This window comes from Panthera leo, chromosome A2 (genome assembly GCF_018350215.1).
Source record: "Panthera leo isolate Ple1 chromosome A2, P.leo_Ple1_pat1.1, whole genome shotgun sequence".
In the NCBI taxonomy this organism is placed as follows: Eukaryota; Metazoa; Chordata; class Mammalia; order Carnivora; family Felidae; genus Panthera; species Panthera leo.
Genome location: NC_056680.1, coordinates 111,598,845 through 111,618,582, shown reverse-complemented (window position 1 = coordinate 111,618,582; position 19,738 = coordinate 111,598,845). Strand labels below are relative to the sequence as shown.

The 19,738-nt window shown below is 39.2% G+C and overlaps 1 protein-coding gene across 1 annotated transcript in view; it reads right to left on the bottom strand.

Moving 5' to 3' along the window:
* ITGB8 (integrin subunit beta 8) overlaps nt 1-7,829 on the bottom strand; it is an 83,250-nt gene extending 75,421 nt beyond the window's left edge. The window contains exon 1 of the mRNA XM_042919815.1: nt 7,002-7,829. Coding sequence (XP_042775749.1) covers nt 7,002-7,128 — 127 coding nt within the window. The 5' untranslated portion in view covers nt 7,129-7,829. The remainder of the gene's footprint in view (nt 1-7,001) is intronic.
* Between the last annotated feature and the right edge of the window lie 11,909 nt (nt 7,830-19,738).

The window sequence follows — 19,738 nt, the reverse complement described above, 5'->3', positions numbered from 1 at the left end:
AACTAACCATTGTAAGGTATATTTAAGATGACTTGAGAGTGTTTGGGGGCTTCCACAGGAGGTATGCTTTGACCCTGCCCCAGTTCGCAAATCAGTATCCTCTCATCTGTAGTTACTCTGTGCTAGTAACATTGTTACAGGGCAGGACCCAGGAATCCCCATAGAAGGAGTATGTGAAAGTCCTCTTTCATGTGATAGTCACACTGAATGTATAACTTAGAGTAACATCCAGAAGCTTTTGAAGAAGGTATGAGGCGACATAACAGTTCAAATCTCATCTCTTCTACTTACTAGCTAAGTGATTTGGAGCAAATTATTTATCTCCATTGTGCTTCAGTTTCCTCATTTCTAAAACAAGGATAATAATTCTACCTCTCTCATAGTATTAGTATGAAGATTAAAATAATATGGTGAATCATTTAGATGAGTGCATGATATAGAGTAAGAGCTACCCAACAGTTTGTTAAATTATGTGAGTTCTTTCCACTACATATAGAAGCCACACTTACATGAATTCTTTAGGATATAATTGGGAAAGTGACATTTTTAGACATTGACGATTAGGTCACCTACTTAAGCTCAGTATTTAATTGTTCAATTTAATAAAATGCAAAATGAATCATCAGAAAATATTTTTTCCTATGGCTTCTTTTATAATCAATATACAGCTTACAGAATATATTTCATCTATAATTAGAGAAGATACATAGAGCTCAGCATTTTCATGCTGGCAAAACTCTAAATTTATAGACTTGGGCTGCAACAGGGACCAATATTGAGGACCAAGAAGGACTAATCATGTACAGTACACAGTTGGTTATGGATGTTGTTAGGTTATTTGAGGAACATGTAAACAGACTATTTCCTTAGGTCAGATAAGGTAAGATTCAATAATATCATAAGTAATACCATTTTTATACCAGTTACTCAATGAGACTTACGAAACCAGCACAAAGACATGATTTAAATGACAGAATGCTATACAATAGGTATTATCAAGGGGGGATACTTTGAGCATCTGAACTTATTAAATACAAACAAGCGAAAGGCTACATAACAAGGCAAACAGTTTATTACTTTTCAAAAAAACTGATAGTCCAAGGATTGGCTCCTATTTATTAACATCTAAAGAAGCTGAGATCAAAACAATACCCTCTGACACCCAGCTAGTGAACAGTAAAATGACTGCAGGGAGCTGGTGCTGATGAACAAAATGAGGAATTTAACACCCAGCTATTTCACAGGTGGGCAGAAAAGGCTCTAAACTGTTGAACAACAAAGACTGGGTTATCTCAAATACTTTATTTGCTTTGAGGAAGGTTCTTTCAAAATGGTGAACAGGAAAATTGAAAAGGCAATATGGTGTTGCTATATCATGATATTTCTCATGCCTCATAAAAAAATCAAAGTGGAATGAAAACTGATTATCATATTTATCTTGTTATTACCTATATTAAAACCTATTCAAATATATCCCTTACTTGCCTAAATAATATCTCCTGATTCCCCTTAATACTTTATTAAAATTAAAATAATTCCCAAATAATTCATTAAAATATCTCCTGACTCCCCTTAAGAATTCATTAAAATTATTAACTAATTTTTTCAGTCTAATCAAGGCTTAATTAGCTTACCAGTTGTATATGTTCATGAATAAATAATTTACCTTTAAACCTTAAACATACATTGGGAAAAATAATCAGCTGGCAGAATTATTCTGAGATAATTTTTTTATACATGGTCAGTCCTATTTTTTAGAGTCCTATATAAATGGTTCTACTTGAAGATATGGTATACTTCAAACAAACAAAAAAAAAGAGGTTACAATATTAAGTCAACTTTATCAAATGTGAATGGACACACAAAAAAATCACAGCCAAATTGGCTCATTGGGCAATTTTTTCATGTTTATACTAAATATAGAAGTACCTTTATTTTTCTTCTGGAAGAAGATTCTGTTATTGTCTTGTAAATGTGGTAGAACTTGATTATTCAGTTCATCTGTTTTTTGCAAAGATTAGAGATTGATAGGAAAAAAATGAAGCCTTGTCTTAGAGTGAACAAGATAATCAATCTGATGAAAAAATTAAGAAGAATTTACTTATTCATTCTTTCATTCACTCAACAAATATGTACCTAGCACCCTGTACGTAGCTGGCATTTCCATAAGTAAAATAAGAACAAAGTACCTTCCTCATAAGCTTTAAAAGACAGTAAAACAAACAAATACATAATATATCAGGGTGCTAAAATATATAAAAGAAAAAAGATGCAGGGTAAGGAACTAAATGGTGTTGATAAGGAGGGCAGGGAAGGTCTTTTTAAGATGATATTTGAATAGACATCTGAAAGAACTGAGAGAGAGGGAATCAGAAATATATCTCATGGAAGCACATTCCAGGCACAGGACAATGAGTTCAGGATTGGAGGTAGGATCATGTTTGGTACATCCAAGCTATAGCAAGAAGCAAGCAAGCGTTATTGTAACAAAGTGAGAGAGGAAAAGAGGATTAGGAGGTAAAGTCAGGAAGTCATCAGAATCTTGGAAGCCATGTAAAATAAAGATGTGGCCTTCAATTTGAGATAGATGAAAAACATGTAGAGTTCTGAGGGGAGGAGTGATAGAACCCGAGGCACATTTTTAGAAAGTGAGCCTGGCTACACTTTGAGGTAGAGAAGCCAGTTTAAGAGCCATTCAAGAGTTCAAGCAAAAAATGGCATGGACTACTCCATGGCAGTGGAGGTTGTAAACTGACTTGTGGAATGTAAGAGAAACAGAAATCAAGGATGCCACCAAAGTGTGACCCTGGACTACTGGAAGTATGGCTGATCACAAAGTGAGATGAGGAAGAGTATTAAAGAAGCAAGTTTGAGGGAGAAAAGTGGACATTTGGTTTTGAATACATTAGGGTTTTGCCTTTAAACATACAGTGGATACGCCAAAGAGGCAGTTTACTATGTTCTCTGGAGATCAGGGAAGAGGTCAGGACTGCAATTGTTAGCATACAAGTGGTATTTAAGACCCAAGACTGCATTAGTCCAGTATATATATATAGAAAAGAAAGTTCAGGTATAACTTGTTTTGAGTTTCAGTTTTAAGGGTTGTTCCTCCTGTCTCTTCAATTGAGAGTTTTTCGCCTCTCTACTGGACCATTGCATGTGCATATCCATACATGTTGTAATACCTCTTGTCTTCTATTTCTCATTCTCCTTTATAGCAAAAAGCCCTGTAAGAGTTGTCCATTCTTTCTGTCTGCAATACTCCTCACTTGTGATTCCACTGTGATAAAATAATTGATGTTTGTCTGGGGAAGTAGATGTACTCATGCTGTTTTTTTTCTTTTCCATATACATGCATACCAAAAAGCTGTTACATAGGCATAGTTTTAAGATAACTATTTTTAATGCAGCCATAACAGACTCACTGAAAAGTAAATGGTTCAAACTCTCTTTATCTTTGCTTCTTCCCTCACTTCTGCATTTCTTCCCTTAAACATAGTAAACATTTCTATAGCCCGAAATTTCAGCTAAAAAAATCATGCTGTGAAACAAATGATAGTGTTTCTGCTCCAGTAATACTTTGATTTACTGAAATATTTTGGGATAAAATGATATGAAGTTTGCTTCAAAATAATCTTATTGGGGGAAGGAGATGAACTGAGTAGGAGAAGAGATGAAAGAAGGAAGCTGGGCCCTGCGTTGATAGTTGATGAAGCCTGGTGATAGGCATATGGGCATTCCTTATACCATTCTCTCTGCTTCTGTATGTGTTTGAAATTTTCCAAATATGAAATGTGAAAAGAAACCTACTGTCAGTACTGCACTTAATCCAAAGAAATCCATTACAATGGTGAAATTTTAGATCATTCATTAACAGGTGATGGAGCTATTTGGGGGCACAGGAATTTTCCCAAGTCATAATCAGGTTTTTTTGTTTGTTTGTTTCTTATACAGCATAAAAACTTTTCATAGACAGCACAAGCTTTTTTTTTTCTCAGAAAGTGTCTTAGTTGCATTAAGATAGAATTAATTTGGATGTTTATTGTGCAAATAATTTGGAAGACTAGACTTTTAAAAATGAAGCCTTGATTCTCTCTTTTTGTTTCTATTTTATTTTATTTATTTATTTTAATTTTATTTTTTATGTTTTATTTTGTTAAATTTACATCCAAATTAGCATATAGTGCAACAATCTTAAATATCCTCTTACTTTAGGTAAGCATAAAGAAATTTAAGAACACCTGTGATATGAAATATGTTCTAAGGTAAAATAATATTACAGTTACAAAATAATGCTAATCCAGTTGATTGTTATTTAAAAGAATAGTTGATTATGCACCGAAGGTAAAATTTCATTGCAAAAATAGTTAACACCTTTTTTTTTTAAAGAAAATACTTTCTGAAATTTGTCACTCATATTGCCGTATAAAAATTTAGGCAAAACAGATTTTTAACCTTGCAAAGTGAGCAAATGTAGAAACAACAGTGTTGCTACATTAACTCTTCAAATATTAACTACTAAGTATTCTTTAGTGTTTTCCAGTTACTCATTAACCATTTTATTCTGTTATTGTTTCTCCAATTGTCGGTGATTTCCACCAGGGAAAGTTGAAAAACATTTTTGTAGATTAGAAAAATGGTCAGGTTTTATAACAACATCCCCTTGCTCACCATATAGTCATTATTAAAAGTCCACTATGTATGTGGGACCTATAAGCCCTACTTCAAAAATTAAACCCAGAGTTATGTTGTTGTGCAGTTTATGGTTCCTAGTGTATGCCTTTATTGCCCTAAACATTTCCTTGGTGTAAACTACTGAACAAGGGAACAAGATTTCTTTTGTAACTGATACCTAAATTTCTATTCTGCTTTAAGCATCTAATTTGCACTGTGAAGACATATAATTTGAGACTTGTATCTCTATCATGGAAGTACAACAGTTTATGCTGATCTCTAATTTTCTGAGTTGTACTGGCTATAATTTAAATTTTTTGCATGATTTTAACTGCAATGCCAACCAGTATACATCAGAAACCTTTGTATATTGACAGAGACTGGGAAAAGGATGTCTTGTTCTGATTTCAGATAAGCATTCCCTTTTCACAACTGCAGGTGCAAGGGAGCCCATTCATAGCATTTGCTTCAAACCAGTTATAGGCACTGGATGAAAATACAATGCTATTACATGAGAACTTGACTGATCTTTACAAGCACATGAAAAAAAAGTTAATGTTTATTCATTTTTGAGAGACAGAGTGCAAGCGGAGGAAGAGCAGAGAGAGAGAGGGACAAAGAATCTGAAGAAAACTCCAGGCTTTGAGCTGTCAGCACAGAGGCAGATGCGAGGCTCGAACCCAGGAACCATGAGATCATGACCTGAGTTGAAGTCGGACACTTAGCCGACTGAGCTACCCAGGCGCCCATGAATATTTTTAAAGTATTGTTATTAGTAGTAAATTCTAGAGGCAAGTAGCACTTTTTTCTTTGTCAGTATATTTGGGACAAAATATACTCTGTTGACACAGTCTTGGTCATTTTACTATTGAGTGTGTGTGTGTGTGTGTGTGTGTGTGTGTGTTTACTAAATCTAGAAAAATACTTTGTCACTTATTAACAGAAGATGGAATTATACTTGGTGGAAAATCTGTTGCAGTTAATGGATGTTCCACTGAAGAGATAATTGACAATGTTACTATTTCCTTTGCTTTAAATTTCACTTATTTTGAAATAAACATATTAACCAAAATATAACTACAAGATAAAAATTTACTCTAATTACTCTCATTCACATAACTGGGTAAATCTCTTTTTGAAACAAATATTGGACAATGATATATGCAACAAATGAGTGAAACTAGCTGGATGTTTCCATTATAAACTCTAACATATAAGGTTATGACTTGATCGTTTTTATGAGCTTCAGGTGGAAACATGGCACATCAATTCAAAGTATAAAATAAAATTTTAGTCTACAAAACAATTACAACCCTACTTTAACAGCAGAGGTCAGAGAAAGGCTCTAACAGAATTTAAAGGCTTGATGACCAAAAGTGTTTGGCCTATATTTAAAACCAAGAAGAACTCATCCCAAATTGATTAGTACTATTACTTACTGTATGTTTTACTGTTTGCCAACAATCCAGTACAGCCACCTTAAATTTGCATGTAATTCAAAAGTGCCACACCTTTTCATACACTATTCAACTTGAGCATTCCTTGTGATTTAGGGAGGGAGGTACTGTCCTCACTTGTAAAATAAGGACAATATACTTTATAAAGAAGTATCCTTTCCCAATCAAGACAATTCTGATAGAGGTGGCTTGCCTGGATTAAATGGAGTCAATCCTGGTTTAAATTTCTGTCTCTGTGTTTCAGTCTCAGGGGCTGATCTCACTGAGGGATCAATCAGCTAGGACTTTTTTTTTTTGTTTAAGCTGAAAAAAAAAATGGTGACTTAAAGAATATTGGTAGTGTATTTAATTCATTCAGGCTGAGCACTATGATAGAAGCAACTTGTATGCAGCCATCTTCTCATGGACTCAAAACCAGAAAACTCACTCCCATTATACCAATGTATCCTCAGCCTTGAATCAAATGCAAGTTAGTGGTTAGTGGATCCACATGCAGAAATATGGGGGCATCTTCAAAGATGACTTAAAGAAGAATGCCTTCAAGGATGGAGCAGAACCCCTAAAGTGACTTATGTAAATATGGCCTTCCACTCGTCCAAACTTACATTCTATTACTGCTTGCCCCAAACCGGGAGCAACACACAGAGTCTCCTCGTGTAATTAGTTATTGCTGTCACTCCGGGGCGGAAACACTTCACACCTGGCCTCCCTCAGGCCGCCTGAAGGGAGGACGCTGCCACGCACCCGCCCTTCTGAAGTTCTTAGGGCAAGGAGGCTGACACTGGGCCACTTACCTGGCCGGGATATGCTTCGTCACAGCCCAAGACCTTTGGGAAAGAGAAGAAAACAAAAGAAAACAAAACAACTTACCACTCTGGCCCAGTCCAAGAACAACTAAAAACACCCAGGCCGCCCGAAGGAATGGGGCAGGACCTGGCCGGCAGTTTTGCAGGCAGACAAATGCGGCAGTAAAGAAAGCCAGGGCGGAGCGGCACATAATGCAAAGCAGCCCGCACAGCGCCCGCCGCCTGGCTGCTATCCGGATGCGCGCTGGCGACTCACGGGCGCACCTCGGGGCCCGCCGGCCAAGTGTCGCTAAGACGTTTCCCGAAGGCCCAGCAGGCGGACCCCGCGGCTCGTAGCAAGCGGTGCAGGTATGCTGGCCCCGGCTCCGCTTGGCATCTCAGGGCCCCCCCGGCCCTGCCAGCTCTGCTCCGCGGTCCCGCGATCTCCGCGAGAAGCACCTCCTCTGACGGTCAGTGGCCCGGGGCGGCGACGCGAGCGAAGGCTCCGCAGCCCGCTCTGGGACAAAGAAAAGAGCTTTTGTTTCTCTCCAGCCGATGGGGCTTCTGCTGCATAAATCAGCTTAGTGAACAGCCAAACAGAATCAAACCCAAACAAAGCCCGAAGCCTGGGGGGAAAAACCAGCCTAAAGTACTATCACTGGGTGATGCTGCATCTGTGGGAGGGGACGCCGGCGAGGCCGAGGGGGAAAAAAGTCGATGGCGCATCAATCAGCGCGAGCTTCTTCCACAGGTGGGCAGGGAGGCCAACTCCACTTAGTTACAGCTTTGCAGCCTCGTCAGCTGAGCGGCGGGCAAAGTCAGAACGGCAGCGTCCGGGCTGGCGAGGGAGGAAGCTCGGGGTGCCGGTAGCTGGGGGAGCCGGCTCCGGCAGCACCCTAGAAGCCCCCGCCGGCGCCCGCGGACACAGAGCGAGGCATAGCAGCTCCCCGCTTCGCCGAGAGTGGAGCGCACGGCCTCTAGCACAGGAGAGGAGGTTCCGCGAGGGTGCAGTAGCCTAGCCTTGCGGGGCGGGAGCTTCGTACCCTCGTCCTTCTGGCCCCGGTGTGCGGTTCAGGCGTCCCACCGTCCAGAACCCGGGCAGCTGGCGCACTCCGGGGTACACCCCGCGAGCAGGCGAGGGAAGCGAGGCTGGCGAGGGGCGGGGGAGAAGTGGTCCCGCTCCGGCCCCCGGGTTGGGGGGGCTCCCGAAGTGCTGATAGCTGGGCGCGCTCGGGGCCGCGAGTTGCTAGGAAACCGCCCCACGCTACCCGGCGCCTCGCCCCGGCCGCCTGCAGGCGCAGCGGCGGCTCCGGCGGCAGCAGCAGCAACAGCTCCGAGCAGCGTGGGCGGGACATTGGTGAGGCATGAAGTCACCGCGGCCCACACTCGCTCTTTGTTTTGCTCACTCCAGCTCTTTTTCTCCCCCTTGGCTCTGATAGTTGCCATTCCCATCGTTCACCAGAGCTCCTGATGCGTAGCTGCGCAACGGGAATCGCTCGCCCTGTTTCCTCTCCCCCTCCTCGCCGAATGCCTACACCCCAACGCTCCCCTAGCCGGCGTGGAAACTTGATAAGTACTAATGGCAGCTGCGCGCAGATCCCAGCCTCTTACCCGGGCACTCTGCGCTTCTTTGTTCCGAAATACTCACTGCCCGGCAGCTGCAGCGTACCAAGTGGAACACAGGGGCCTCTCCCCGCCCCCAACACCCTCTGTTCCGCGGGTGCGCACTGCCAACTTCGCTTGCAGATTTAGGAGCTCACTATTCACCCCACCCCAAGACCATCCGGCATCTTCCCAACACTTCGAATTGGGCCAGTCCGCAGAGGCTGTACCCGGAGCTGCTAGCTGAAATTTCTCGCTCCTTCTCGCGGAGCCTCAGTCCTTAGCTGTCCAGCCTTGCTCTTCCCAGGGTCTGGTGGTGGCTCTGGGTTTTTGCTAGTTACAGTGAGTCTTTTGACCTTAAGCGTCACCTTTCAAATAAACGGAACAAAGAAGTTATGAAGTGCGGCGAACGAAGCAGGAGAGAGAAGCTAAGGAGATGGTGAGAGAGGGCATTTCTGCCTGCTTGAAGTTCAGAAATTTAGGTGCAAAAAGGGAGCGGGTATTAAGCTGGGCAACTGTCAGAGAAGCCGCGCGCCTCCTCGGATCTTGTCACTACCACTCTAGACCGAGGGAGGGAACCCAGTCCCCCCGGATTGAAAACAAGGCACTGTTCGTATTCTGAGACACAGAGTGATGGTTTTCTTTTTCCTCTAGGGGCAGGAGTGGTTCCCTGTGGTAAAGTCTGACCTCTCATTTTTCCACTAGCAGCCTGCGCGACGTCTTTCATAGAGCACCCACCTCGTACAGACATCAGACCAGTCTAGCCAGGTCAAGGTGAAATATGTGGGAGTTTCCCCTCCTTCTTATTTGTTTAATAGTTTCCATCTCCATATTTGGAGTAAAAAAACAAGTAGGAGGCTTTCTCTCTTTCTCTCTCTTTTTTTTTTTTTTTCTGTTTTCTAATTGTTAACCCAGTGAATGGAAAGTACCTGGTTAATAAGCCACAGCATTGAAAACTCCCCCTTTTCAGGTGTGGACTGCACATTGGGACCCACAGAATTACCTAAGCAAACCCAGAACCCAGCTGGAAAATTAAAATTGCCCTAGATCTACAAAGAGGGTCCTTTTGAGAGACCGAATGAATGAATGATCTGAACCTGAAAAAATGATCCTTATAAACACAATTCACCATAGGCAATGTACTCTAAATAGATAGAGTTAAATCTAGCCCAGCTTCATAACTTATTTTCTTTCTTTAGTTACAAGTTTGAACAGCTCTAGTTTTGCTTTAGGTGATCTTAAAGGAAAGGCCTGGAAACTGGCTGGGATGGTGTGAAGACATTAAATTTGAACCTAAAAGGAGCATATTCTAACTCCCGTTAATAATTCTTCAGTGGGGGAGCATGTGTATTTTCCAGAGAGTATTTCACAGTCCCAAGGAATGTAGCCACCATTGAGACCGTGTAGTGCTACAATGACGAGAAAAAGTCAGTTCGTAACCCCTGTAAGGAAGTGTGTATAGGTGCACTCTACATTGTAAAGTGACTATCACATCAGCGTTATATGACATATTTAATAATCTAATTCTTCGTGTTGGAAATGTAAATGGAAATTAGAATATTAAATGAAATATAAATGTATGTAAATAATGGGTATAGTTTTGTGACATTAAAGAGGTATGCACTAAGTTTTAACTCTCTCTCTGTATCTTCTTTAATGTATGGTGGGGTTACATGTTCATAAATCCATAATAAGTTGAAACTACTGTGAGTTGGAAATGCATCAATACACCTAACCTGAATGTCACAGCTTGGCCTAGCCTACCTTAATTAAACATGCTCAGAACTTGTACATTCGCCTGCAGTTGTGCGATACCATGTTACACAAAGCCTGTTTTATAATAAAGTATGGAACATCTCATCCAATCTATTGAATACTGTATTGAGAGTGAGAAGAATGGTCGTATGGGTACAGAATGGTGGTAGGTATATTGGCTGTTTACCGTTGTGGTTGTGTGGCTGACTGGGAACAGCAGCCCGCTGGTGCTGCCAGCATGAGAGGTAGGTATCCTACCACATGTCACTAGCCTGGGAAAAGATCTGAATATGGTTTCTACTGAACTCATATCACTTTTGCACTGTTGTAAGGCCAGAAAATTTTAAGTCAAACCATCGTTAAGTCAGGGACTGCCGGTATTGTTAGATGTCTAGATATTTTATATGCTAGGCCAAAAGAACTGTGTAGCAAGAGGAACAAAATAAAGTTTGTAAATTTGTTGCAGGAGATTTTGAAGTCATTTAAAAAGAAAGACTTCCATGTTTTGTTATATGAAACCCATGCAAATATATATCAGGATGCCAGTTTTATGGAGTTGTTGAAGAGTAATATCAGTGCCATTTATCAACACTTCCTATTTGTAAAGAGGTTATAATTCTGGTTATCAAAATAAAATAAAACAGTATCCCAGCTGAGACCGGGATCCTAGCAGGTTATTTACAAACAAGTTAAATGTACATTCTGGGCTATACATATATAAGTGAATTCTCCTGAGTCCTGCAAATGATCTGTAGGGTTTTCTTTCAATAAGAATAATTAGGACCCAGGGGCAAATTTTGCTTATTTCCAATAAGTACCATTGGTCAACCACAACTTAATCCTTTTTTTTCTATAATAAAATATACAAGATATTGTGAAGAAGTAGAGTATTGTTATCTTTATCATGTTACCTGAAGGCTTCTAACAGAGGAAAAAAGTTCCAGAAGATAGTTGATTAATTCCTGTTTCTAGCATGTTCTGCTGTCTTGCTTTGAAATTTATGACGGCTAATTTTTCATCATTGTGGTAATGAGAGCAAATGAAATTCACAGATAGTCTAAAAATATCATTTTAGCTATTCATTCCAGTCTTCCTATCATCAGATTCTTTTAGTTGCTAAAAGTCATAAAATTAGATGAATTCAGTTTTTTTTCCTGCTCCTTTGATTTCTAGCAACGAATAGGCTATGGATGGATAGCAACAGCGAGAGACCTAAGAGAGACTGCTTCTTTTGTCATGTGTTCCACCTTTGACTAGATTTTGTCCAAGTTATTGACCTCATGGTTACAGTTAAACCATATACATATTTTAATATTATATCTTTCTGAAGTTAGGATCAGATGTTCAGTATGTTTTAAGCAGAAGTTCACAAATTATCTATGAGCATGCTTCATCTACAGCTCTTAGGAGATGATGAATGATCCAGTAAGTGGGATGTATTGTTGTAACCATGTCTTCTAGCGTCTTCCAGTGATAAAGAACATAAGCTACTGCAAGACAGTTTTCACTGAAATATTCCATAAGGTAGTGTTACTCATACTGAGAACTGAAGACTGCCTACAACATGATTACCTACCAAGTGATTCTTTAGTTCTATTCCAGGAGATTCTGAATTCACAGATCTGGTGTGGTATCCAGCAGTATTTATTATTATAAGATCCTCAAATGATTTTTCATGCAATGAGGTTTAAGAACCTCTGCCACAATGCATTAATACAGAAACTCCTCAAAGGTCTCACGTGTGCTTATAGACAAACTCCAGTGTCAGAGGCAAAGCCAAAGACACAAGAATTTCTGGCGCCAATGACTCTTCTCAAGGTATCCTATGGATGATTAACTCTATGAGATGTTAGTGTTTTCAGAAACAGACTTACATGACTAAGTTTGGGAAATGCTGAGTTAAAGTTAAATCCTTTATGGGAGGATTTTCCGGGAACTTATACAGGCTAAAATGCAACTGGATTATTCAAAAGAAGAACACTTTATTCAGAGAACATTTCACAGACTAATTTTCCATAAAGCACACTGCTGAATGAATCCTATCTTATAAATGTGGAAACTAAGAACCATATTGGTGAGGAGACCGACCTTCTTGAAGAGAATTATTGAGCAGACATAATCAGAGCCCTGGGTCTTGTCCACCACCTCATATCAGTGATTACTTTTTGTTTCAAGTAACAGACTCAGACTGTGACTGCCATAAGTGAAAAGGGAAGTTATTGGAAGGAATTTGAGAGCTCACAGAATCAGCAGGAGGCTGAGTGACCAGGACTGAACAAGGTCAAAAACCAAGGGAGGCATAAGCAATGGCAGTAAGGGTCCAGCAAACAAGAATGCTTTTCTAAGCAGTCCTTCATCTTTATACAACTTGCACATTCAGAATCCTGGTTGGGAATGTCTAATTTTCAGAATTTTAGTCACATGCCAGTCCCCTGGCCTTCTGGGGGTAGAGGGCAGTGGGGAGGATATTTGGCCTTTGGCTTCCTCAGTGGAAAATATAATACCATTTCCCATCAAAATGACATGAAGCCGCCTTAGGTTGATGAAGGGAGCCCTGTAAAGTGACAAACGCTCATCACTCACATATCCTGGCTTCCACAGGCAACTGCTTTGCATTACAGATGGATTTTGGGTAATGATGCAGCTTTAATTTAACTACCTTGCCTACTAACTAATGCTTTGGTTAGTGGTATTAGTTATCTTCATGAGTACTTGTGAATGAAACATTTTATATGTGCACAGTCTAATCCTAGCTTTCTGGGAGCTATCTTTCTTTAGCATATGCAGCAAACTAATGCTTATTCAGCCTTTAACTCCTCAGAATCATTATAGAGATATGATGATGTTTGAATTAATTTTTGAGCTGTGTGAAATTCTTTATTGGTCAAGTCTATAGCAGATCCTATTGTTGACCTTTCTGTGTCCTTCCAGCCACACTACTTCATTCCACATGGCCAGAAGTGCTGGGGACTGAACACTCATGGCCCCTGTCTCAACCAAGGACTGACCTAATAGGAATGGAGAAATAAATACTCTAGCTTCCTTGCTCTTTGTATGGAATCACTTTGGGACTTGTGTTCTATACTAGTGCTTCTCACACTAGTTTTGGACCAGTTTTGAAATTTTCAATCCATTATTGATTAGTACTTTAAACAATAAAACATAATGAATTACTAGAAAAATGGATGCCACCCAAATGTCAAATTTTTATAAAAGTTCCTCAATACAAACTTTTATTTTTTATACGTGTTTTATCCTGAAGCAGTCTGGGAAGGTGCAGACATTGGTACCATCACACACCACATTCTGACCAATATTGAGCACCATTTTCCCAGGTTCCCCTATAGAAGTAAGCCACAGATGTCCACAGAGATAACTGTATTCAGACATATTCTTCATTGGCCACTTTTTCCTCCCTCATTTCTCCACTGTTCCCTAGTATTTCCTTGTCTCAGGGTCCTCTTCTGGAGGAACCTAAACTAAGAAAAATAATAAATGAGCCTGAAAAACCACTCTCTGGACTCCTCCATGTATGAATTTGAATTTTATTCTTGTCTAGCTATAAGGCAACCCACAGAAGAAAAAGTACAGGAGCTTTGAGGTCTGAAAAATCTAAATTTGAATCTGTTACTTAGTAGCTGTGGAATCATGAGCAATTAATTAATTAATTTACCTTCTCTGAGCCTTGATTTATTCACTTATGCACAACGAAATTAAGATAACTACAAGAATATAAAATTAAAACAATGAGACCCCACTGTACTTCTAGTGGAATGTCTAAAATCCAGAACACTGACAACTGGCAAAGATATGGGGCAATAGGAACCCTCATTCGTTGTTGGCATGACATGCAAAATGGTAGAGCCACTTTGAGAGAGTTTCATGATTTCTTACAAAACTAAGACACCTCTTACCATATAATTCAGCAATTGCACTCCTTGGTATTTACCCAAAGAAGTTGAAAATTTATGTCTACACAAAAACCTGCACGTGGATGTATATTGCAGTTCTATTCATAATAGCCAAAACTTGCAAGCAATCAAGATGCTCTTCCATAGGTGAATGGGTAAATAAACTGTGGTTATATCCAAACAACAGAATATTATTCAGTGCTAAAAAGAAATGAGCTATCAAGCCATGAAAAGATATGAAGGAACCTTAAATGCATATTGCTAAATGAAGCAAGCCAACGTGAAAAGTCTACATAATGTCTGACTTTTAACTATATGACATTCTGGAAAGGCAAAAGTGTAGAAATAGTAGAAAGATGGTTGGTAGGGTAAGGGGGAAGGGAAGGATAAATCGATGGCGCACAGGGTATTTTTATGGCAGTGAACCTATTCCATATAATACTACAATGGTGGATATATGTCATAGTACGTTTGTCAAAACCTGTAGCATATACAACATCAAGAGTGAATCCTAATGTTAACTATGGACTTTGGGTGATGATGATGTGTCAGTATAGTTCAGCCATTGTTTCAAGTGTACCGCTGTGATACGGGATTTTGACAGTGGGGAAGGCTGTGTGTATCAGGGAGCTAGGAGGCATATGGGAACCCTCTGTATTTTCCATTCATTTTTGCAGTGAAACTAAAAATACTCAAGTTTATAGCGCGCGCGCGCGCGCGCGCGCGCGCACGCACACACACACACACACACACACACACCTGCCAAATAAGATTATTATGAGAATCAAAGGAGAGGTCACAAATGAAACATGTTAGAATTCACCATATATTATCTCAAGGGTTTTTGCAGTAGCAATTTAGATTATTTAAACTTCACAATATAAACAACATTGAAAATACATACATACTCATTTCAAGACTTGGATCTTATCATAAAAATATCACCCAAAATTTTGATTTTGCTGAATACATAACTCTTTTCTGGTAACTGTACAATTCTTTACGTACATCAGTGGATGTAGTGAGCATGTTTTTATACAGACACCTGTATTCCTAGCATTCTTTACGATGGTCTAGTTTTTTTTTTTAATTTTTTAATGTTTATTTTTGAGAGAGAGAGAGAGAGAAATAGAGAGAGAGACAGAGCTCGAGAGGGGAAGGGCCAGAGAGGGAGACACAGAATCTGAAGCAGGCTCCAGGCTCCAAGCTGTCAGCACAGAGCCTGATGTGGGGCTCGAACTCACAAACCACGAGATCGTGACCTGAGCCGAAGTTGGGCGTTTAACCAACTGAGCCACCCAGGCGCCCCGTATGATGGTCTCATTTTAAGTCTCCTTAAGCAAACAAAATTATTCTGCAGTCTTTCAGCCTGAAGTCATCCTTGTGCAGTTTGACATAAGACTATATGAAAGCTTCATTCATTTGTACATGACAGGGGCAATATACTTAATACGGCCTTTTATTTAAAATCCAACATGTTTAAACTTATATGTGGTCAGGAGGGTAATATGTATATGTAGTATATTTTAAATGTTATTGCTTTATTGCTCAGTACTCTAAATGTATAGCAATGTTAAGGATCCACAGCTGGCTTTCCCAAATAAAGGTATCAGCAGATATTAAAAAGACAACATGTCACCACTGACATTGTTCATCTGTTGAGCCTTGATGGTATGTGGACTGATTTGCACGTCATTACACAGCTAAAGGCCTTTCTGAACTTCAATAACTCAGAGTAAGCCCACTACTAACATTTTCTCTCTCAGAGTTTTCTCATGATCACATAGCCTCTGGAGAATGAAGTCACTACAAAATTTAAATTATTCTAATCAGATTCACATGGCATTTTTATACTTGGAATGCTTCCATTCTTGTCCCCCTTCTCCAATTTCAGAATTACTTCATGCTTCACCTTGAAGAATGTGACCTTTTCACATAGTAAGGAAATTCTTTGTAAATTAGGCACAGGATATTCAATTTCAACATTCATTTAATAAATATGTAAATATTTATTGAACATTTGCTATGTGTAAAGTGATAGATCCTATCATTTTCTCAAAGATATTATTTAATCTGATTTGGAAATAATATGTAATAATAAAAAAAGGTGACTGAGTTGGTAAATAGGATAGGTCAGAAGTAGACCTTAACATCAATAAAAACTTAATACAACGCAAAATATCCTTTGAAAATTGATGGAGAAGGAATAAATAATTTAATAAATGGTATCAGGATCATTTTTGCTATTTGGGAAAAAACAATATTAATTTAGAAACTTACTTTATACCAGAATAAATTCAGGATGGATTAAAGGGCTTAGTGTAAAACTACAAGACTATATATTTCTTTTTTTTCTGATATTGACAATAAAATTTCTTTCTAAACTGTAAAGATTGTTAATCCAATTTCGAAAGAGCAAATCAACAAATTTGATGATGATTTCTTTAAAACCTAAGTGTTTATACTTACTTTATAAAAGGGTAAAAAACATACACCATAGCATGTGTTCATACAAATCAATAAGAAAATATTTAGTTTACAATAGATATATGTGCAACACTAATTTCATGTCTGGGAAGTTAGTCCTGCAAATATGCAGAAATATAGGAAAATTGTTTATAAAGATGCACATTTCAGTATAATATACAATAACAACAAAAAATGCAAATGATATTTTTGGCCATGTGAACCCTTTTCAAGCTAAATTAATGAGAAGATTATCAAGTTTTTCAGTGTGCCCTAGGTATTATTGTTCTCTCTCAGAGATGTATGCTACATAACACCTGTCTTTCATTAGTTAACAAATTATATTAATCTCACTTTAGTGAAATGTCCATAATCTTTTCCTTCCTATTTAATGCTTTTACTGCTGCCTCAGCTCAGGCTTTTCTAATCCTTCTCTTGAACACCCAGCCTTCTCATCCCCACAATGCCATAGGAGTTTTCCTTCTGAAATACGAATCTAAACTTGTTATTATTTTCTTAAACCTTTCTATGGTTCATCTTATGCTATTCCCCATCCTTTCTCTAAGACATGAAAGAGACCTTAACTTAATTGTTGAGAATCATTTCTAATGCCACTTCTACAAAATCTTTCAGAATTTCTCTTGGCATAATCTACAATATCTTTCGTTTTTAGTAATCTGTAAAAAAAAATTCATTAAAAAAGTAGCATGTTTTTATTTTAGAAAATTTGAAGAATATATTGCATTTTCATGGTGAATTTTATTTGCTTTTTTTTATGTGGCTTTGTTCATACTGGATCTACCATTTTTGTTTTTAATATGCATTCTTCATGAATATCTTTCTATGTTATATATTATTCCCTAGTGAGTTTGTTATTCAGTTTACTTAAATATGCTCCTTGATTCTACCAGATTCTTGGCAGGGAAACAGATAGCTTACTCAAACTGGATAATTTGAGGAGAATTTGTTAATAAAGGGACTATTTATAAACATGGGGATAGAGTGTCAGTGACAATGCTGTATTCTTGAGTTAGAAACAGTGAGGAGATGCATCACTATCCTTAGGATTCAAAGAGTAAAAGAAGGGTGCATTACTAAACCCCAGAGGTATTGAGTGTGTGGATATCACGTGACAAGTTCTGGTACCTTCACTCAAGAGTCACAGCCAGCCTGAGGTCATCTGCATAGAAGGGACAGGAAGAATAATTGCCCCCACTTCATTCTTTTTCTCTTCTCCGGTGTCCTATAAGACATACCATGGGCAAAGCCTATCCCTTAGGATAGAAGGATAGAAGAGGATAGTGGAGCCATAGCCAGGGTCCAGGCAGGCTGGCCCCTTATGGCAGACAACATAGTGGAGTGGAAAGCTGGTGGGGCAAGCAAAAGATACCTGGCATACCCTTAGGATGGGATGTAGGTCGTTTATGGTTTTTGACCATTTTAATAATAAACATACTTGCATAAATATTTATTTAAATTATTAAATATTTAAAGATTCTTTTCTTAGGAAAATTCAAGGTGAAGGTTACTGGATCAAAGATTAGATACATTCTTGAGGCTCTTGATACTTCCTGCCGAATAGCTTTGCTTTTCCAAAGGACCCAGAAGAATAAGAATGAAAGGACTTGAGAAGTTTTGCCCAGTGAAGAGCCCAACCCTGGGAAATCATTGTGTCTTTGGAAATGGCATCTTAAGGGAGGCTCCCAGCAGAAAATGGAAAGCACAGTTAAGCTGGATAATTGAAGCCTAAAGTCAGGTTTTTTGTTTTTTTTTTTTTAATTTTTTTTTTTAACGTTTATTTATTTTTGAGACAGAGAGAGACAGAGCATGAACGGGGGAGGGTCAGAGAGAGGGAGACACAGAATCTGAAACAGGCTCCAGGCTCTGAGCTGTCAGCACAGAGCCCGACGTGGGGCTCGAACTCACGGACCGTGAGATCATGACCTGAGCCGAAGTCGGACGCTTAACCGACTGAGCCACCCAGGCGCCCCTAAAGTCAGGTTTTATGGAAGGGAACAAGTAATAGTGTGGTCTTCTGGGGCTGATAGCAGTGAGGAATTTTTAGCACCTTTGGCTTGTAGGGTTAAGAAGAGGTGTTATTTCAAGGAACACACACAAAGGGCATGAAGGAACTGTATAAAGAAAGCCTCCAGACTGGAAGAAAGGAACCAACCAGTTAGTAAACCAGCAGGGCAAAAGAAGGGCAAATAAAGACCTTGATATCAATTCCTACTGTCCAAACTCCTGACCGTGCCTCAGAGGGACCAAACCCAATGAAAACCAGAATTAAAGTAGCCCTTTAATGCAATCTACACTGGCCAGTTTCCTGGGAGACAAAGAGGGTAGAGAGGGAACTGGATAGGTAAATGGAAAATATCCAATGTGTTTAATTCAAAGGCAATCAAATGGCCAAAGGAAAGGAGATTGGCTTTATTAAGATTGCCATAAACTATCTTGGCAAGATTAGCAAAAGAAACATGAAAATTGCCCTTTACATTTCACATCTCTGCCTAATTATTAAGTGTTTTTATGGCTGCTAGAAAAAGTCAATTTCCTCTTAGATATACCCCTAATTATTTGTTTGAGTTCACTGGATCTTCTTGATTCACTGTGAAACACAGTTTCAGAATCAAATGTGAACACATGTTTTGTTTGGCCCTCATACTATCTGCCTATAGAGTGATTTAATTGTTTAAAAATTTTTTTTGCCGATGCTATAAAGCCAGGAGATCTCAAAAAATCCTACTTTTAGCTTCTCTTGACCAGTCAGACTATTGAACACAACTGGACCTACATTTCTCCAAGGCACTGAGCTGGAGCTGTATATCTGCTACCACCTAAGAAGGAGCTGCCAGGCGCTTCACTTTGCCACAGTCCTCACCACTCCTGCTCTGTTTATGATAGTCAGTTATCATTTTGCAACGTGATCATGTTACTGCTTCTCATATACCTGGGCTGGGTTTGTTCGTATATGTTCCATGCCCAAGTCGTATAGTCATTGGAGTTTGCGGTCCCTGCACTAGTGACTCATGGACAAAGGAGGCAGTGCCCAGCCTCCTATTTCTTTATTTTCTTAGGATCAAATGAC